We start from the raw sequence: 21506 nt of genomic DNA, 5'->3' as shown, positions 1-21506 counted from the left end.
AGGATTCATCTCACCCGGGACACGGTCTGTTTGCACTACTGCCTTCTGGCAGGAGATATAGAAACATCAAGTCAAAGACAAATAGACTGAAAAACAGTTTCTATCCAAGAGCTGTGGCCTTTTTGAATGCTGTAACTCGATAGTGTGACCTGGGAGTTTGATGGGTGTGGTGTGGGTGTGGCTGGAATGTGGTTTGTTTGGTTGTTGTTGTTGTTTTGCTTTTGTTGTTTTAAGGGATGGCATCCAATTTCGTTGCACTTTGTGCAATGTTGCACTTGTGTAATGACAATAAAGAATCTATTCTATTCTATTCTATTCTATTCTATTCAAACTGGACTGGGGAATTAGCAGTGGGCCTCAGGGCCACAGCCGGCCTGCTGCCTCCTCCCTCGCCTGACTGCCAGCAGAACCCCACCAGCACACGGCATTGTCACATGTGGAAGTAGGTTAGAAGGCAAGGTGGTAGGACAGAAAAGCAGAGGAAATAAGGGAAATGGACAATTGGATGGATGGACTGGCTGGCCAAGTGTGGAGGAAGGAGGGTAGGGATGATTGGGCAGGGAGGGGGGAGGACAGGAAAGCAACCCGTTATTATGATGCTGATGAACCTTCTGACCACACACACACACACACACACACACACAGCCCCCTAAATCTTCCTTCCCATCTGGTCTCCAGCTAAGCCAGAAAGCTTCTCCTGCCCAACTCCAAGGTAGCAGCTACCACCTTCTTCTTTGGTGATCACTCGTAGCTGAGTAAGATTGTCTTCCATAAACACAGTTTTAACAATGAGTCCATATCTCATAAGGACAAGCAAGCATTGGGCAGTTTTGCTGAGAAGTCAACAGCAGCGTATACATACCAAGTAAAGATGGTTGGGACATGGGGAACTTTGGCAGGCAGAGAAGGGAAGTCTCTTCAAGGAAAAGGGCAAGAGGGTGCCTTGAAAGGTAAGTAAGGCGGGTGCGCGCGCACGCCGCACGCACGTACACACACCTCCCAAAATAGGAAAGAAGAGAATAGAGGAAAACTTATTAAAAGAAATAGATGTAAAAAAAAAAGGAGCACGAAGGAAGAATGAAAGAAACTGGTAGCTTGGGGTAGGTCCAGAGGGCACATGCTAAGAATGGAAGGAAGAGTGGAGAAGAAAGCATAGGAGCTGCATAAAGACACCAAGAGGCAATGTGTGGGGTGAGTGGGTGAGGACCTATACAACAGCAGCACCTCCTCATAAAATTCTGCCTGAAATGGGGAGGTGGGTTCATAATATCTCCAGAGCCACTATCTCTGTCCTGAGAAAAGCTGAATTGTGGCAAGAAGTTCCACAGAAGAAACTCACGAATAACTTTTTTAGCAATTTGCAAAGAGGGATCAGATATCGAGAGAAAGTGATGCAACAAATGGTGCTTCCATCCGCAGCCATTTTTTGAGCAGTAGGTCTCAATTTGTATAACCATTTGAAATGGGCCATGGGATGGTAGAATGTTTGAGAACTACCACACTGGAGTGATGTTAGTATTTTATTTATGCACTACACAACAAGCAGGACCCCCCAAAAGTGAAGCACTGTTAAATGTTTTCTTCCAATTCCAGCTGCAGAATTCACATCAGCTTCTTGAAACTTATTCAATATGTTCATAATTTTCTTTTAGCGTTCTCAACAGCAGATAGCAAAATGGAATCCCAAATAGCTAGAAAGAAAGCACAGAACATACAGAAAATTTAGGATTGGGTATTTGGGTACTTGAAACACAAAGAAGGAAGACACAATAGACAGTAATCAATTATTTTGCTCTAGATGTATTTTTTATATATACACTGGGGCAACCACTTGGCTCATTGCTTCCAATGTGAAATATAAGGATTGTCACCTCACATTAGAAAAAAACATTTTTAGAAAACCCAGATGCATCTGGCTGGTCCTTATTTCTAAATTTCGAAAGCCTGGCTCTCACATTTGTCAACATCAACATCAAATAGCACCCATCTATAGTGTTTAAATCTAGATCTACTTGATAGACCAGTCTAACACTTCAGTTTAACACTTCATGCTTACCTGTGCAACTCCAGCAAAAATCCCAACCCCTCCAAGTATAGAAATTTGCTCTTCAACCCAATCATTCAGTTTTAGAACACACCCCTGGAGAAAGAAAGAGAAAAACCTGATATTTTAATTGCTGCAAGGGGCACCTTCAAAATCAAAGGCAGAACTTTTTAAATAAATGAAAATCTAAGTTTCACATTGTGATTAAGATTCCTACACACACACACACACACACACACACACACACACACACACGGGGGGAGAGAGAGAGAGAGAGAGAGAGAGAGAGAGAGAGAGAGAGAGTGTCTTCAGAAGCTCCAGTTCTTTTTATTCCTGCTGTCAAATTATGAGAGAAAGTAGTGACGCCCATCATTAAATCCACAGGCACCATTCCTCGACTCCCAACTCCCGCCAGTGTTAGCTAAATCATATCCCCATATCTTCCTAAAGGCAGTAGGTAAGGGGACCATCACAAGAGGCAAAAAAGCTGATCTCCTCTACCCTCCTCCCCAAAATGGTTGATAGATGGGAAAGCCAGCAGTCATTGCTTTTCTTTGCATGGGAAACAGATGGGGAAGCCTCCAAGGGTTAAACAACAAGAACGAGAACCTCTAGCTATAAATGAATTAATGCCTCCCCCTCTTCACGAGAAAGAATCAAGGTGGAATGCAATGTCCAAGCCAGCTTGGAAGGTTTGGAGGTTTTGCAACATTTAGACTCATTTATCAAGCACCAGATCAGGGCTTAGACACAACTATATATGCAGTCTAAAACAATGTAGATCATTGTCTTTTAGACGTTTTTATCTGGAGAGCCCAGCCATGCCACATTCCTAACCTGGTCCTTCATTTAAGAGCACTTCTGAAGGCTGCTACCAAGAGTGCTGGGACCAAAGTCCCCAGTCCGTTTGTGACTTTCAAACACTCAGTGAAATCCAAAAGTTACTGCAACAGAAACTTAGACCTGGCATGCGAAGAAAGCGTTAGCAAAGAAGTCACTTAAAAATGAACCAGCCCAGAAATGGCTAATGGTGAGAGATTATCAGCAGATATTTCCTTTACGTGAGCCATGCTTCCCTGAATGGGCAACCTCCTTCCTGTCTGGAAGGTGGGAGTATAAGTTCTTCAGCATCAGCATTTAGAATCTGGGCAGAGTAAGATCACTGGGAGTTCAGTGGGAGTTTCAGGAAACTCCTACATGATTAGTGATTGTGCTGCTAGCTTCAGTGCACTATGCTTGCATTAATGTTACAGGAATACAATGGAAGTGCCTAGCGCGTCCTCTCTCATCACAAGGAGACAAACCTTGTGCAGGGGTACACCACTGAACATCCTGCTATTTATGTAAATAGGATCAGTTTCTTTTTCCGTTCATTACAGTACATGGAGTTTTGCTTCGTCGTATCTGAACACCAACCAAAGTGTTGGGGAACGGTTGGAATTCCATCAACTTAGAACTCAGGACAGATCTAAAGGACGAGGGTGGTAGCCTGATGTTTTTCATGCATATTAAGTATTCCAAGATGTGCTGGTCACACTGAGAGATAAGATGTCACACCAAATTTGGTTGGGCTCACTCTGGTATGTGTGGTGGGGTGTACACATTATAGACAGCTACATTAAGAGACAGGCGATTTAATGTGTTCTCTGTACATGCAACATTTCTTCCTGTTCACAGATGCACTGATGTAAAATGCGCACTCTGTTTACTCATTTAACAAAACATTCACACTGCTTGTGATTTACAAACAGCAATCTAAAACACTCATTTTAAAATACCAATCAAAGCAAACCTTAAAAATAAATTGACAAAATGTCAAAATATAAAATCAGCCAATTTAGAACAATATTAAATACTCCCGCATTGAAGGATCATTTGCTTGCAAGTGCTGAATGGATATTATGTCGCACTTGTAAAAGTGCAAGTTCCATAGGCTGAAATGGTAGAGTGGGCATATATTGCAATCCTTTAAGTAAACTGGTCCCAAGCTGTTAAGGGTTTTATATAGTAATAGTGACACCTTAAATTTGGCCTGGTAACAAACTGGCAGCCAGTGCAGATCTCAGTGCAGGTGTTATATGCTGATAAGGTCTCCCTCCTGTCAGCAATTGTGCTTCATCATTCTAGTTTCTAGACCAAGCACAACAGGAGCAACACATCCAGTTCATTGCAGTAATTCAGTATTTATATGTGCTTGGACTACTTGTGGTTAAGCTATACCAGTCCAGGAACAGCTGCAGCTGCCACACAGAGTTGAAAAAATGTGCTCCTACCTAGGCCTCCAGACACACAGCTGACTCCAAAATCACCCCCAGAATGCAAGTCTGCTCCTTCAGAGGGAGTACCTAGAGATGGGAATTGGCCAATTTCTCAGAGGCGGGAACCACTCACTCAGAGTACCTCTATCTTGCTAAGACAGAGTTTATTTTACCTTATCTGGTCTACCACTACATCTAGGCACCAGTCTGGGGCTCACAAGGCCTCTCCCAGTTCAGATTTTATGGAGACATAGATGAATGACATCAGCATACCGATGGCATCTTGCCCTAAATCTCCTAATTTCACTCTCAACAGCTCCATATAGATTGTTATAGCACTGGGAATAAAATAGCGCCCTGTACTCCTCTGTAGTAGAACGCCAAGGGAGACAAAAAACACACTCCCAATGTTACTCTCAACTATGCCTTATAGCCAGGGGTTGGTGGGTCAAGAGGACACATGGTTGGGCATATAGCCACAAGCAAATAATAACAACAATTTATTATTGGTACCCTGCTCATCTGTTTGGATTGCTCTAGCCACTCTGAGTGGCTTTGAGCGAATATAAAAACCTTACTAAAACATTAAACCTTAAAAAACTTTCCTATACAGATGTCCACATCATCAGGCCACATAATCTGAAATCAGTTCCACAGCATGTCACAGACTATAGAATTGGATGCTTCAACTGAAGCTGCAGAGTCAAGATAATTCAGAAGTAGGGTGACTTTATCCTCACAATGTGCAGCCAGTTGTTCACAGCAGGCCCTCAAAGGCTCCAGGGGGCCCTTCCCCCACAAGGGGAATCGGCAATCTCTGGACCACCTTAAATAACTCTGCTGGTTAACTACTGGAGGCTGCAATGCTGGCTGCAAAATGTGCCCACATCACGGACCACACTGCCACTTAGTAGACATGATTATGTGCACTAATCTGTGTTTGGTTGACTTTAGAGGGAGACTTGCACTCTAGTTTTCGCCTGGCTCTAGCCCATTTTATTTGCTAGCACATCCCTAACTGGTTGCCCACTTTGAAGGATATTAGTTTCAAACACACATTTCCCTTAAGAGACAAGACATGCAAGATGTGGTTTTTGACAATATGGCGTTTACCTGCTGGTTAATGCCTGCTGTGTCTTTGCTTAGATCTGTGATGCAGTTTTCCACAGGTACTCTGCAACAGCTTATTGGGACAGATGAAGAGAGAGATCCAAATGTTGTGTTCAGCCAATCGGTATAGTTCTCTGCACCACAGCATTGGAACTAGAGTGGAAGGGAAAGGAATTTAGGTTGGTAAGCAGTGGAACAGATAGTGTGGTTGTTGATGAAAGCCTAACAACTCTTCTTAACAACAACAAAAAGTATGAAGAAAGATTCTACTTATACTAATATGCTCTTCTGCTAAACAGGTAATCTGAAGGCGCTATGACAATTTGTCACAGCCATAGGGTGAACACTAATTTCTTTTATTCCCATTGTCAACTCTAGCCAGACAGGTTTTACAAGGGTTTTATTTTAAGCCCTACAAAGTCTTTTTCAACCAGAGAAAATGGTGGGACAGAAAATCTCAAAAAGCAATCATTCTATCATGCCATCTTCAAAGTTGTGCCTCCTTGACTTAGAGGAATTCTTCCCTTTTCTTTCCAGAACCAGTGGGTTTTCTGGTCTAATCCGATAGCCTTTAGATGGCAGCATAGAAAGACTGAAAAAATATATTGTTAGTCCCGCTTGAGCTTCTTAAATGTTACCAGAATACTGGGCTTCACCATTAGTTCTCTGCTCTTTATAATTGAAAAGAAAGTTTGCTTACCTCTGTCTGCAAAGAGTCCACACCTTTGGTGATCTGCACTTCTTCATTATATTTGTCCAATGTCTTCAAGGTATCGCTCAACAAAGTCTGATGCAACTGCATTAACACACACAGGGTTTTCCAAAGGCAGGAGAAAATAATTTGCATGGAGGGGGGTAGAGCTAAGGAGAACAATTTCTTTTTATGAAAGGACTTCAAGCACACAAGTGGAAGTTGTGTCTTAATCAATCAATTGGACTCTTACTGAGTGGGCCCTTTCCCTCCACTTAGCTTGGCTCCCACAATTCTGGCCATGAAAGTTTAGGCAAGAACAGCATTTTGTACGCTAGAAGGATCCATCTAAAATAATCACTTAAATCAGGACTACACAATATTATCTTTTGTGTGTAGCAGGTAAGGAAGAGAAAGGGGAATTAAAACATCTGAGAGACACTGGCACATTCAACAGGTGGATCATTAACAAGTTACAAGGTTCCAAGCATAATTACTAGACTGCATATTACTTGACTGCTTCCAAGCTAACACCCCTTTTGTACATCAACTTGCAACACATAGGGTCTCACTCAAGGCTGAAGCAGGAATGGAAATCCATTTACATATTTTGGTTAAGGAAGCACTTCTTACACTAGCTCTGGAGAAAAAATGGGGACCATCTGTGGTATAGTCTAACAATGTGCAGAAATGTTTCTTGCTTTCTGAGGTATGTCCTCCTTACCAATTGGGAAATGTAGCCAAGACAAATTATTTTCATACTTTCTCCCTCAGCCTTTCTATTCTATATTTATTGAGCACATTGTAGGCAGTTAAAAGCTTACACACAGTTAAATATCCCAAGAAAAACTCATTTCAATGCTGAAGGTTTAATTAAAGATGGAATGATGTGTTATGAAGCATTTATAAAGCAAATATAAAAGAACTACATCAGGACCACCGTCTTAAATTAGAGGAATGACCTGAAGGCCTCCTGTAGGTAGAGATCAACAAGTATAGAGGATAACCAGGGAAGACTTGCCCCACCAGATTCAATCCTACTTCTATCCGCTGAAGCAAATAGTATGTGCTTCAGACTGAGAACATGGGCTTCAGGACTGGGAAAATCTCTTCATTCCACACCAGTTTTGACCAACAGGCTTGTTCCAGTTACATGAATTAGTAGACCACAGCTGGTTTTCAGGCTATTTTGCAGGTGGGATTCAATCACATATTGGCAAATTCAGGTTGGAGTAGTCTTCTAAACCTGCTGCCCAAAAGTAAGACACATGGGCAGGTAGGCTATGTGAGGGGACAATTCAGCAGTAATAAATAATAATAATAATAATAATAATAATAATTTTATTATTTGTACCTCACCCATCTGACTGGGTTGCTCCTTTCGGCGGCTTCCAGCAAATACAAAAACTTAATAAAACATTAAACATCAAAAACTTCCCTATACAGGGCTGCCTCCAGATGTCTTCTAAAGGTTGTATAGTTGACATCTGATGGGAGGGCATTCCACAGGGAGGGCAGCACTACTGAGAAGGCCCTCTGCCTGGTTCCCTGTAACCTCACTTCTCACAGTGAGGGAACTGCCAGAAGACCCTTGGAGGTGGACCTCAGTGTCTAGGTTGAAAGCTGGGGGTGGAGACGCTCCTTCAGGTATACAGAGCTGAGGCTGCAAGCACAAGCTATTGGATTGGGAACATTTATTTTAAAAGGTTTTTGTTTTATTGGAGGGGGACAGAGAAGGAAATAAATACCTCCTTGCTGTGGAAGGTGGTAAGCACAGGAGTATTATGCATCAGTTCAAAATAATAAAATATGTACCCATCCCACTTACTGCAATTGCCCACTTCTCTTTGAGAATATTGACTTTAGGTAAGACTCTAGTTCTACATCTTTCCAACATCACCAAAAAACTATTTAAGGTGGTGCCTTGTTTTGACACAAAACTTACCTTATGTCTGTAAGTGTAGGCGACAGCACCAGCTGTGATTTCAAGTACCAACAGTGCCAACAATATGCCTATGAACTAGAAACGAAGAGTTGCTTTCAGCTTAAAGGTCATTTTCTTAACAACAACAACAAACATCAGGATTGTGCTAAGTGGTTAAAAAAAAAATACTTGCAGAAAATTGCATTGGTTCCCTCATTTTTTTTCTTATTTATCTGCCCAGGTCTCCCACATCCCCTAGTCTAATTTTAATTTATCTAAGATGCCAAGTTGATTGTATGATGCCTACAGAGCCAAATTCAACATTTTGTCCATTGTCACTGGCACCAATATAGATTAAGAGATGAAGTCACACTTAGGAATAGTCAAAATCAAATGGCTGATCATATCCAAGTTCAGCCTTCAGGTCCATACATGGTAAATTAACCTGCTGTTCACTTCTAAAACAACATATTTTGGGGCATGTGTTCAGTATTAAAAGCCAACAGGCACACACTCGGATGAAGTAGTTTTCCCAGCTGAACAAGAGAACAGGGTTTGAGATGAAGAACAGTTACCTACATAGGGAGGATTTTTTTACTTATCACAAAGTATACTCAAAAACTCCTTCATATAAGATATGTACACATTAGCGGCTTAAAACACAATGCATTTGCACATTGCTAAGTACACCAGAGAGGTGGCAGGGATACCTGTTTGGTACCCCCTCCAATTCCCATTCATGAAGTCGTCATCCGCACACACGCTGCCATCTATGAATTTGCAATGGATGTCTCAAAGTTACACACCTCAGCTTGTCTGTGAATGGAATGTGGTTTAATTTGCCTTTTGGATTGAAGCTGGTTTGAGGGAAATCACATCAAACAGCAGTTTTTCCTCAGTAAATCATAGGATAGCTCTGCATTGTGGGTAATGTGGTGTGTACACGCAAGCCAGGAATGGGAATAGACTAGAGGCAGAATAATGGCTAATGTGTACAATGGTACCTCCGGTTACATACGCTTCAGGTTACATATGCTTCAGGTTACAGACTCCGCTAACCCAGAAATAGTGCTTCAGGTTAAGAACTTTGTTTCAGGATGAGAACAGAAATCCTGCTCCGGCAGCGCAGCAGCAGCAGGAGGCCCCATTAGCTAAAGTGGTGCTTCAGGTTAAGAACAGTTTCAGGTTAAGTATGGACCTCCGGAACGAATTAAGTACTTAACCCGAGGTTCCACTGTACATGGCCTATGGTCTTCAGAAGGTTTTTACTTGCTCTAAAGACGGGTCATTATACCGTTTGCTCTGAACCTAATCTGTTTTGAGTGAGGGTGGGGAAATCAATTGTGCAAGATTACTAGTTTATTTCTTGCCTATTTCTTATGCTTAGGCAACAATACATTTATTATTTGTGGTTGTCAGGACGGTTGCCTAGCATAGTTCTTCCTGTGGCTATTACAAGGAATTAAAAGAATGGGTGAGAGACCTAAGCGCACCGCCCCATTGAATTACACAACCCAGATAAGAAAGCACTGCAACTTTAAAAAAAAAAATATCAATTACAGTATGGCATCTCTTGACCCAGCCCTCCTCTGTGCCTTCAGAAGGGTAGAGGTTAAGATTCAGCTAAATTTAAAGGCCTACTCATGCTTTGGATCTGATTTAGAAATCTGGGTATCATTACTTACCAATTTGATCAAGTTAGGACTGTGTTTTAGTAGAGCAAGTTTCCCAAAGGCTGACGAAAGGACGACAAGTGTGCCAATAACTGTTATGATCATAGGGACTTCTGAAGCAGCATCATTTATCACTACATAGATATCACGGAGCTTCACCTGAACAGATACTCCAATGCACATTAACATAACTCCAGAGACCTAGAATGTTAAGAGTCAATAAAAGAAGCTGTGAAAGCTTACTCTTGAGGAAACATGCATATTAGTCACACAGTTTATAATAATAATTTAAAAAATGACAAACAAGCATTGTGTAACTTGTTAAATTGCCCCCTAGTCTCTGCATTAAGGACTGCTTTAATTTCCCCATTGTAAATCTGATTGCAAATGATCAAGCCTTGGTGTATCATCCTGCATGGGCTGGCTGTTCCTATGTAGAATATCAAAGCTAATTTATATCAGTACAGTACTCTTTCAGGCTTTGTTTTTTTACCAGTTCTAAGTTGCATCATGGAGGGCCTGGACTTGTACAGCCTTTCCGTTTCACCCATACCACCTCTTTATCTCAATATAAATACAATCAGTTTTGTATTCACCCTTTTTCTTAAGTTTTGTGTTGCATAAGCACTTCTTTTTAGGAAGGAGGCCAATAGGAAAGTCTGACTTTCTCATTATGTCTCAATACAAGGGGAGCCAGTGTGGTTAAAATGTTGGACTAGGACCTTGGAGACCAGGGTTCAAATCTCCAGTTTGCCATGAAGCTCGCTGGGTGATCTTAGTCTAGTCACCGCCTCTCAGACTAACCTACCTCAAAGGCTTGTTATGAGGATTAAATGAGTTGGGGAAGAGCCACGTATGCTACTTTGAACTCCTTGAAAAATGGTGGGATATAAATGCAATAAATATAATAAAAATTAAAAGAAGAATGATGCCTACTAAGAACCCAGTCTCATTGAACACAATGGGTTTTACTCATTGGGGTTAGGATTACAGCCTTATTTTCTCAAAAACTGGGTGTGTATAATTTTTGTTAAACAACACTGGATGACCAAGCAGATTTTAATAGAACTATTTTAACTTGTTAAAAGAGGCTATGTTCATTAACACTGTACAACTTGAAAGGTTGCTAGAGAATTATCTAGAGTACTTTTTACACAGAAACCTTACAGTGACATCTTAAGACTTCTAACCTATAGCAGTTACAAATCTATACAATTATGGGAAAGCACAGCAGTAGAACAACTAAAACAAAACCAGAAGCTGATTGCACACAAACACAATTCAATTTGTAAGCACAAAGAATATTTCACTCAACAACAAAAAGCTATGTAATAGATTATACAGCTTCTACTCAAATCACTACATTTCAACACAAAACGTAAATATGCCACTAAAAGTAACTTACCCAATAAAAGAAGATAGCCAGCCAAAAACAAATTTTAACAAATCTTTCAAAATTACTAATCCCTTTTTCATTCATCTTGCTTACTAACTTCTGTCTTACACCTCCTGAATAACCAGTAGTGATGATAGATATACTAACTCTAATGTGCATTCAATTGTTGCACTTGTCACCAATTTCAAGTTAATTATCCTTTTAATGGAAAATGTCAAGTGCTTTATAGAGAGGAACAGGTTTGTTAAAAGTCCTAAATCACTTATTCTGGAGTGGTGTGGTAAAGCAAACTAAATCAGCTGTGATCACATAATGCATTGCTCCTGAAACAACTTGTTCGAGACTTCTCTATGTTGAATTACCAGTCACTATGTAGGGATAGAGATCACTCCTCATGCCTTCTAATTATCAATACCAACATCCATAAATAAATGAAGTAAGACACTTGTGCATAGTCATTAGCTGTGTACAAAAAATAAAGTAAAAAAGCAATCTGGATGACAAAAAGTAAAGGGAGTTGTGTTGGCTCTTCAGAGAAATTCAACTTACAAAATAATTGAAAAGCTTTAAAGAGTTCTGAAGTATCAGAAAATTTGTTCACTACTTTCTCTGGTCCTAAGAAAAATATTGTCCTATTGTGGATTTTTCAATCTGAATGGTGATACACTGCAGAATAAATATAGGAAGGAAGCTATCATCAAACCCTGATATTTTAATGGCTGTTATTCTGAAAGCATCTGGGCTTTATCATGGAAGTTGTTGCAGAATCTGAAATACTGAAAAGTTCAGGAATGTTTTTTAAATAGAATAAAGGGTCTAGTTCTCATGGTTGTGGTGAAATGCTTAGAAAACAAGCTTTGCCTGCTGATGTAAAATACTGCTTCCACATGCCATTGCAAGGAGACCATGCGGTCCAGGTCCAACCAGTCATTAGTAGTATTCTCGAAGCTTTTCAGAGACAAGAACACCTAATTGTGACTTGCTCTGCAATAGATACACCAACAGACCATTAAAGCCAGAACTCAAACATTTTTTCTCATCATTGACTTGTCTTAAATAAATGAAGCTAACTTATTAGATATTGTTGGTGAAAGGTGATGCTAATTAGTGTTGTTATCTGCAACTGCAATTGCAGATACAGTATTGACTATTTTTTTAATGAATAAATTAAAGAAAGAAACCAGGCCATGTTCCAGCTTGACCAGAGGGGGGATTCTTGAGTCTGTGCTTTGCTTTTTTTTTTAATTAAAATTTCAGGACTCAAAAGTATCTCCGTTTAGCAACCGTCCTTTGCCAGCAAACAACAGCTTGTATTGGCATGGAATCAAAGCTGGGTGCAAGAACAGCCATGTCTGCACCTGCATGGAAAAATTACTAGAACTTTCTTGCCAGTGTACATTAATATTAACAGTCTGTTTTTCACTCCCCCCCCCCTAAGTATGAACCAGCTCCCAGCATTTTACCACTGTGTCCCAGACCATGTCTCGGCTTTTATGTATATGAACAAAGCAATAATAATGGCCATACGCAGAACCTGGCAGTCCTGCTCTTGGCAGGAGAAAGTCTATGGGGATGTTATTATTATTATTTAAGCCTACAGAGCTCCAGCCAGTGCAAGTGTTGAAGTTCAGCATTTTTGTGGCTTGCAGGCATTAGAAAGTTAGGCATTCCCAGCAAGCTAGCACCCCCCCCCCACACCGTCCAGCACTCTAGGCATGAGAGTCTAAAGAATATTTTTGGGAGGTTGTACCGTAGTCAACATTCCAGATATCATTGAACTGCAACTCCCATCAGTCTTACCCAGTATGGCCAATAATCAGGAATGATGGGATTTGTAGTTCACAACATTGACTATCCCTGTTTGTAACCTCTGGCTCCCTTGCTAGGGTTCTGAAAATATTGCTGGAGCTTTAACAGAATGAATCTCTCCCCTCTCCAGGTCTATCTTTCTGTCTTTCGTTGCACTCGTGCTGGCAAAGCAAGGAGAGCGACTGAGTAGATGGAGCCTCAGGTGTGATGCTGATATGCCGTGTGTGGCAATGTGAAACAGAGTCCTTTCAGTGGTGGCACCTAATCACCTTCCCAGGAAATATTCACCTGATTCATGCTTGGGTTGACAGGCTAAGGCTCTGCAAATTCAGAGGGCCTTAGGTTCAGAATACAACTAGCCGTCCTTATTCCTTATCTGGGAATGCTGTGCTCTTTTGCTGCTGCTGTTTCATTTTGTTTGAAATAGCTTTGTTTTTATATGGTTCAGCAAGGCAGCTCAGTAGATTCTGAAGGATAATTATATAAGATGGATTCTAAACATTTTTAATTAAATGCATTTAATATAAGTGAATCTTAACATAAAGGGGTCCTAAGCACCTTAAATGTAAGCAATGTGTGAATTGTTCCTGAGAGATCTGAGTATTCCAGGTTTCTTTGTTTTTAGTGGATTAAATGTAGAATGCCTAGAATAATATTCTTTGACCCTGATTGTAGTTGATCTCTTCATTACCAGTCAAGCATTTTACATGCAAATCCAGGAATGTCACTATTCCATTGTTCACATTTTCAACTCTAGCTGCTTAGATAATTGACTTCATTTGCGATTAAAGTGTTTCCATAATAAACAAAAGGTTGTACATGCGGTGCCATTTCAGAACCTTTTTACTGCTAGTAAGCTCTCCTCTGTAGTTCTGAAATGTCTTCAGATTTTGTGAGGCCAAATTGCAGGTGTGCTCCAGCATGACACATAACAAAAAGAAATATTTTGAGTTTTAAAAAAAGAGAAGAGATTTAGGGCATGAGCCAGGGAAAGTAAACCCCTTACCAGCACAGCACATTTAATTTGATTGGGCTTTCTCCATGGGCATTGCAAGGATTCGTTTTAGAGGGGGGCAGAACCAAGTTATTTGCAATGCAGTTGGTCAGTTAGTTAAGCATTTTTATTTATTTACTTGACTGAGGGGGCAGCTGCCTCCCTGCCACCCCCATGGCTATGCCCATGGCTTTCTCTCAACTAAATGTGCATAGTCTAAATCCTGTTTACTCCAATGTGAGAATTAAGCAGGTATAAGAGATAGAATTGTAGAGTTGAAAAGGGCCATGAGGGTCATCTAGTCCAACCCCCAGCAATGCAGGAATCTTTTCCCCAATGTAGGGCTCAAACCCACAACCCTGAGATTAAGAGTCTCGTGCTCTACCGGCTGAGCTATTCTTCAATAACACACAAGACAATACATATGCGAAACAGAACAAAATAAAATAGGACAGAACACATGCAAACATTAGATAATGTACTCCCCCCATCACAAGCACCACACAGGACACAACAGAATGCAATGCAATGCAGCACACACAAAGAATGTGCAAAATTGTCACACGTGCCATACACTGTATGGCATTATATCCTACAGGGTTGCTCATCGGTGGAGGTATAAACACCTTTAGTAATGGAAATGCTCACACATGTACCAGAACAGTTAGCAACGGCCTTGGTGCTTAGTTGGGTATATATGCGCAGAAGTTAACAACACTGGCTGGTATTGTCATGTGTAACCAGGGTTGCCACCCGTCCCTAGAAAAACGTGATCATTTGTTTGAGAGCATCCTGTTTCGATGCCTTTTTCATGTGTTCAGTCTCTTCTTCCTCCTTCCCCAAACTATGCAGGCAGAGGGTGGGTCTGGTGGGAGGAGGAGAGCGAGAACCTGAATGGGGGTTTGTGTGGGCAGAGAGTGGGTCCATGAGGAGGAGAGCTGAGAGTTGAGAGTGAGAGATGACTGTGTCAAAGAAGTCTTAAATCTACATTGCTCTTGCAACAGTAGTTAAAGGACCCTGCATAAACATCTTCAACTCACATCCACACTACTCCATATCCTGTGGGATGTTATTATTACTAGAGCAGTCATTTTCCTGTTGCCTATAATGGACCCATAGGGGAATGTGGCTCCAGACAAGGGAGACAGGGAGGATGTCCTGTGTGTGATCAGGGAGATGGGCATGACCCTAGCTGACCAGATAAAAGGGCTGGTCACGCAACCATCTCCCCCTTACTCTGGGACTCTTGCTCTCCTGGCTCTTAGCCAGCGCATGGCTCAACCTTCACATGCGATGGAGCCCACAAGCAGAAGTCTGAGATGTAGCTCAGGCTTCTTCTCACTGGAACCACAAGATAAAGCCTGCCTTCAGATTACTGCTGTGAGCTGAGTGTGAGTAAAACTTTGTTCTTACTTTTAAAGAAGACTTTGTTGTGTTATTATTATTTTAAGAGGGAAATAAAGGGGAAACTTACCAGGGACAAGCCAGGCTGGATTGCTTAATTAAAGGATTCTAACGAATCATCAGCTTGCTTCCAATAAGTTGCAAAGGGAATGTGCTCTGCTGTTTACTCACTAGCGTGAGTATTAGTAAGGAGGGATAATATCAAAACAATATATCCTCTCCTACCTTCCTTAACATTCTCGCATATCCATTGCTCGATTTTACTGTAACTCATTTTAGGCATCTCTGTTCCTAATCTTCTGATAATCATCTCTGAACTGCAGTATTTACAGTTCAGCTTCAATCATCTGCTTCCCTAAACGCATCCACTCAGTAACTTTATCCTGCTTTTTGTTTCATACGGAAGCCGCTTGAAAAGTCTCCTTGGGGGTTGTAGTCTTTAAGCTTGGGAAATCGCAAGTACAGTGGTACCTCGGGTTACATAAACTTCAGGTTATAGATGCTTCAGGTTACAGACTCCGCTAACCCAAAAATAGTACCTTGGGTTAAGAACTTTGCTTCAGGATGAGAACAGAAATTGTGCAGCAGCCGCGCCGGAGCAGCAGCAGCAGTAGGCCCCATTAGCTAAAGTGGTGCTTCAGGTTAAGAACAGACCTCCAGAACAAATTAAGTTCTTAACCCGAGGTACCACTGTATCACCATTAGGCCAAATAATGTGCCTTAACAAGGCATAAGCCCATCAGGACTCTGCTTCCTAAACATGCCTCTGTAGCAGCTGTCTGAAAAATGTTTATAGCTTTCAAAACAATAAGTGACCAGTTAGGAGCAACATAATATATTAAGGGTCCACAGCCAGGACCCACATCCTGTGCCTTCAATACTGTACTTCCATAATGAGTAAACAACAGAGTCCTGTGGCAGTTTCAGGACTAACAGATTTATTATAGCATAAAGTTTTTGTGTGGAAACTACTTTCTCAAATACATGTGGTTAGTTTTTAAGCAAGATTCCATTAAACACTTTTGTGTGTGTGTTTGCTTCTGCAAACACAACAGCCCTGAAATTGGAGGGTGAGGGGAGCTGAATCATTACAATAAAAACATTGTTTAAAAAAAAACTCCAAACGTAATTAACTGACTAACTAGGGTGGTTCCAATTATATACTCTTCCACCTCTATCCCAGGTATGTGACTAGGTAGTTTGTTGACTCAAACAATGAGCCAGCCTAGGCTGTCTAAGCCTTCTACTGTTGTTGTTGTTGTTTAGTCGTTTAGTCGTATCCGACTCTTCGTGACCCCCATGGACCAGAGCATGCCAGGCACTCCTGTCTTCCACTGCCTCCAGCAGTTTGGCCAAACTCATGTTAGTAGCTTTGAAAACACTGTCCAACCATCTCATCCTCTGTTGTCCCCTTCTCCTTGTGCCCTCAAGCTTTCCCAACATCAGGATCTTTTCCAAGTAGTCTTCTCTTCTCATGAGGTGGCCAGAGTATTGGAGCCTCAGCTTCACAATCTGTCCTTCCAATGAGCACTCAGGGCTGATTTCCTTAAGAATGGATAGGTTTGATCTTCTTGCAGTCCATGGGACTCTCAAGAGTCTCCCTCCAGCACCATAATTCAAAAGCATTAATTATTCGGCGATCAGCCTTCTTTATGGTTCAGCTCTTACTTCCATACATCACTACTGGGAAAACCATAGCTTTAACTATACAGACCTTTGTTGAGGATCACTGCCTTGCCATGGTGAAGGGTCTTGAATAACTAAGAGAAGCTATGAGCTATGCTGTGCAGGGCCACCCAAGACGGACAGGTCATAGTGGAGAGTTTTGACTAAACGTGATCCACCTGGACCAGGAACTGGCAAGCCACTCTAGTATCCCTGCCAAGAAAACTCCATGGACAAAAGCCTTCTACTATTCCAACCCAATTCCTCTTTATCTTTCAGGTTCAGAGTTGCTCTTCCGCTCTGCTGTTCAGCTTCAGAACCTGCATAGGTGGGTATGAAATTCTTAACACAAGAAGAGCCTGCTGGATCAGGCCAATGGCCCATCTAGTACAGCATCCTGTTCTCAGAGTGGCCGACCTGATGCCTGTGGGGAAATCTGCAAGAAGAAGAAGAAGAAGAGTTTGGATTTGATATCCCGCCTTTCACTCCCTTTAAGGAGTCTCAAAGCGGCTAACATTCTCCTTTCCCTTCCTCCCCCACAACAAACACTCTGTGAGGTGAGTGGGGCTGAGAGACTTCACAGAAGTGTGACTGGCCCAAGGTCACCCAGCAGCTGCATGTGGAGGAGCGGAGACATGAACCCGGTTTCCCAGATTACGTGACTACCGCTCTTAACCACTACACCACACTGGCTCTCAGGACCTCAGCAGTTTCCATCAATTCCGAAGCATTACTGCCTTTGACAGTGGAGGCAGAGCACAGCCATTGTGGTTTGTAGCCTTTGGTAGACTTACACTCCATGAATATGATCCTCTTTCAAAGCCATTGAAGCTGGTGAACATCACTGTCTCCTGTGGAAGCGACTTACCAGCTGCTTATCAATTGCACAGCATACTTCTCCCTAACCTTGGGAGGCATTTGGGCAGCTGCCAAAGGTTTCCTTGTGGCTGGGTATGGAATCTGAATGCAGGAAGGTGGGATCACCTCACCAGATAAAATCCCAGCAAACAAATTATTTGGACCATTTCTGGAGGAAATATAGTGGTTTCAGTTTATTGCCTCATCTGCCCCCGCGTTCAAATTCCCTGACAAAAGTGGGTGGAGGGAAGGAATCTAGCACTGGTACTTTTAGCAGAAAGCTTGGTTTAACGTGTGTGAGGGACATGACAATTCAGATTCAGTTCATTTTCAGTACCGTATGGTACCTAGTGATAAAAGTAGCATGTTCTTCCATCAAAACCCCTTTACCCACAAAACCATATGGAACAAATATGGCTGGGTCTAGAGCCTCTCTTCCAAAGTTGCCCTTGGCTCACATGTGAATGATGTCATGAGTTAAAAGAGCGAAGGACAAATATTCAACGCCTGGCCTTATGTACACAAACAAAAGTTATAGCATGAGTGGAATATTTCTAGAGGCTTATCTCCTGTTTGTAGTGTTTACACATCTAACTGCTTTTACAACATGCTCAAGCAAACTTTGCAGTAATGCAAATAAGGAGGTGGGGATTCTTTCCTTTCCTTTCACCTATAGTGATCAGCCAAATGCCCAATACAAATGATAAATGATGAGGTGTATAGGAGCTGTAGGCAAGGTACGGTAATCTCTCAGTGTCTGGTAATCATCATGGTGTTGTGGTCAGTGCTGGACTTGGATGAGGGAGGCTCATGTTTTCAAACCCATTCATCTATGAAACTGACCAGTCGTGTATCTCAACCTAACCTATGCCAGAGGACTGATATGAGGAGGAAAACACTGGGGTGGTGAAGAACCTTGTATTGACTGAGCCCTTGGGACAGGAATGTGGAACCTCAGGGCCAGGGACCAAATGTGGCCCTCCAAGCCTCTCTCTCTGGCCCTTGGGACTCTCCCCAGCTACACCCCTCAGGGGCCCTGCTTTGCACTCTCCTTGAGTGCCAATGTGTCCTTGAACTTCTTGCCTGCCTGGATGGACAACAGAGAGGAATATGTGAGTATATGTAGAAACCAGCCTACGGTGAAAACAAGATTTTTCCCTAAGCTTACTTTTTTCTTCTATTATTCTCTTATGATTTGGATTAAGTCCAAGCAACTGCAATCCTTGCAGGCAATTATATTATTTTTATGTGTAAACGTCCTAGGATAAGAGGAAAGCAACTATATCTCCCCTTGAGAGAGAGGGTGGAGGGACTTCCTAATGTAGAACTTTATTATCTTGCCCATCAAATAAGGCATATTGTTCCTTTTATTTTAGAAGATGATACCAAACACTGAGTTCAAATAGAAAGGAAGTAGCAGATGGTCTCCCAGCATCGGTGTTCCTTTTTTTGAAACAAGGATTTAGAACCAGTCTAAAGGTGGATAATAGATTTACTCCAACTATGTTTAACTCCTGGAAGGCAAAAGCAGAAGTGCTGGAACCAGCTTAATCACCTTTTATTTCCCTGGTTTTCCACCCACTTTTTATAATAGGAATTGTAGGTATGATGGGGATGGGGGGTGGAGGGACAGGGAACTACATTGTGCATATCAGTTCTATGATAATGGTGTTCCGCTTACTGTAATTTATTGGAAGCTTTTAAGCAGAAGTTGGATGGCCATCTGCCATGCATGATCTAGTTGTGATTCTAATTGGAGGGGGTTGGACTAAGTGACCCCTGTGATCCCTTCCAACTCTACAATTCTACGATTCTATGAACTGGTTGATGCTTTGCCAGATCTGATTATTTTTAGTAAGAGAGGAGCATTTTGCAAAATTACTGGGGGTGGATGCAGCGGCGTAGCGTGGGTTGTCAGCACCCAGGGCAAGGCAAGTAATTTGCGCCCCCTAACCCGGGGCAAGGAAAGTAATTTGCGCCCCCTAACCCCTAACCTGCCGCCGCTGCCAGCTTCTTCTTGCTGCTGCCTGGTCTGGTCTGGTGTGGTTCTGTCCCGCGCTCAGCGCTGCGCTGGGCGGCCGCTGCACTGTCCCTCCCCCAGATAGTCCCTCGCTCTCTCTCTCCGCACCGCACACCTGGCACCCACCCCCTCCACAGTGGGCAGCGACCCAGTGGCTCGGATCGGATTCGCACAGCCAGCACTGCAGTGAGAGAGAGTGAGCCAGGTAGGGGCAGAGAGCTGTGAGTGCGAGCGCCCCCCCCAGATGTTGCGCCCGGTGCGGCCGGCCCCCCCTGCACCCCCCACACTACGCCACTGGGTGGATGAGTTATCCTACATTTTCCTTGGGATGGGGCTCACTCCCCACTCCCGCAAAGGCAATAGTACAGCTCCTTCTTACTTAACCTAAGGGTGATTTATCTTTTTCTTTCTGCTGCTGCAAGTGGCGGAAGCAGCAACTGTATTGGTAGCCTAGCCACCATTTTGCAGTGTCCAAATTGCCTTACCACTGATGTTCTCTAGCTTTTTTTTATTTAGAAAATGGTGGTTACCACTCACAATTAACAAACAAATAAACAAAAATGGAGTGGAGAAAATTCACCAAAGTGGCCTTTTTCTAAGGTAGTGAAAAAAAGAAAATCCAGGAAACTTTATCAGAAAAAATATGAGAAATCTTGGCTCAGATATAGTTAGAAAAGATGCACTCATTATTATTTTTGTAATGACTCCATTGACAATAGTCACCCACCCAAATAATGCGAAGGACGCTTCTTCGGTCTTTTTATTTTTTTTGAGGGGATTCCACCTGTGACAATGACAACGGAGTCTGCCATTCACAACAGCGCGCCAATGAGGTGCTCCACGCTTTCAAAAGGTGCGCACGCCCCTGGGGTTGCTTTCAGGTCTGAGGCGACGCTGCCTGCGCTATGGATCACTAGCTGTTAGCGGTGTGATCTTCTGTGTCTCTCTCACCCGCGCCGGTCTGCTCTCCGCTCTGCACCTCCAGCCTTTCCTATCGCATCGCATCCCCGCCTCGTCTCCCCCTCCCACTGGCTGCAGGTCACCAACGATTGTTGTCAAAACTGCGAGCAGTCCGTGCAGAAGGGCTGCTGGCTGCTGCTGCTGCCGCCTCTGCCTCTGATTACCTCCTCCGCCCCCCACCCCGCTTTCAGCCCATGCACACGCACAAAAACCGATGTCCCGCCTGCTCCCAACTCCTGCAAACATTTCCTAATAAGGCTCCCCAGGCATTAAACAGCCCACGTTTTCGAAAGGGGCAGCCTTGGGGAGTTAAAAGGGAGCCGTCTGGACCGTGTCGCTAAGAAACTGAGCAAGCGGGGACGGAGCGAGAGCGCGGGGGACTGAGATCCGGCGGGAGTTTCTAACTTGACTGGCGGCGGCAGTAACCAAAGCGATCGCGGTGAGTCTCTCCCTCCCTCTTCTCCATTGCCTCCGATGATGCGGGTCTCTTTCCCCCGATTCTGGTCAGCTTAAGCTAAATGCAGGCGAAGAGAGATTTAACAATAATAAAGGCTAGAGAGCGGTAGCGAATATGATGCGCCTCTTTCCACGTTGAAACGTGGGCTTTGGTTTTTTAGCCATCCTCCCTCAGTGCGTTTGCTTAGTAACTGAGGCTGCAGTCTTTCCTAACCAATGCTTTGTAATCCTAAAGCTGCAGATT

General features: G+C 42.8%; 2 protein-coding genes across 12 annotated transcripts in view; one reads left to right on the top strand and one right to left on the bottom strand.

The window, feature by feature from the left end:
* Positions 1 to 1502: 1502 nt before the first annotated feature.
* LOC310701073 (tetraspanin-6-like) lies at positions 1503 to 21052 on the bottom strand (the record flags this gene model as incomplete). 4 transcript variants are annotated; one of them, XM_083491268.1, is made up of 7 exons in its annotated part: positions 1503 to 1691; positions 2057 to 2140; positions 5416 to 5565; positions 6113 to 6208; positions 8049 to 8123; positions 9713 to 9901; positions 20798 to 21052. In XM_083491268.1, the coding sequence occupies 7 exons, from the start codon at positions 21050 to 21052 to the stop codon at positions 1623 to 1625; spliced, it is 918 nt and encodes a 305-aa protein (XP_083347394.1). In that variant the 3' UTR covers positions 1503 to 1622. The 4 variants fall into 4 exon arrangements, with proteins under 4 accessions (XP_083347394.1, XP_083347397.1, XP_083347396.1 ...); XM_083491271.1 differs by lacking the exon at positions 20798 to 21052 and adding an exon at positions 20631 to 20717; XM_083491270.1 differs by lacking the exon at positions 20798 to 21052 and adding an exon at positions 20574 to 20615.
* Positions 20731 to 21506, top strand: part of MYLK (myosin light chain kinase) — a 170560-nt gene continuing 169784 nt past the window's right edge. For 2 of the 8 annotated variants that reach the window (XM_083487807.1, XM_083487805.1), the window contains exon 1: positions 20770 to 21245. The gene's annotated coding sequence lies outside the window, so the exon portion shown is untranslated. Of the gene's footprint in view, positions 21246 to 21506 lie in introns of all 8 variants that reach the window. The other 6 variants (XM_083487819.1, XM_083487804.1, XM_083487821.1 and 3 more) reach the window with 4 other exon arrangements.

Source organism: Podarcis liolepis, assembly GCF_965112155.1.
Source record: "Podarcis liolepis genome assembly, chromosome: 1".
NCBI classification, from domain to species: domain Eukaryota; kingdom Metazoa; phylum Chordata; class Lepidosauria; order Squamata; family Lacertidae; genus Podarcis; species Podarcis liolepis.
Note: the sequence above shows the minus strand (reverse complement) of the source record. Positions and strands in the feature narration are given on the sequence as shown.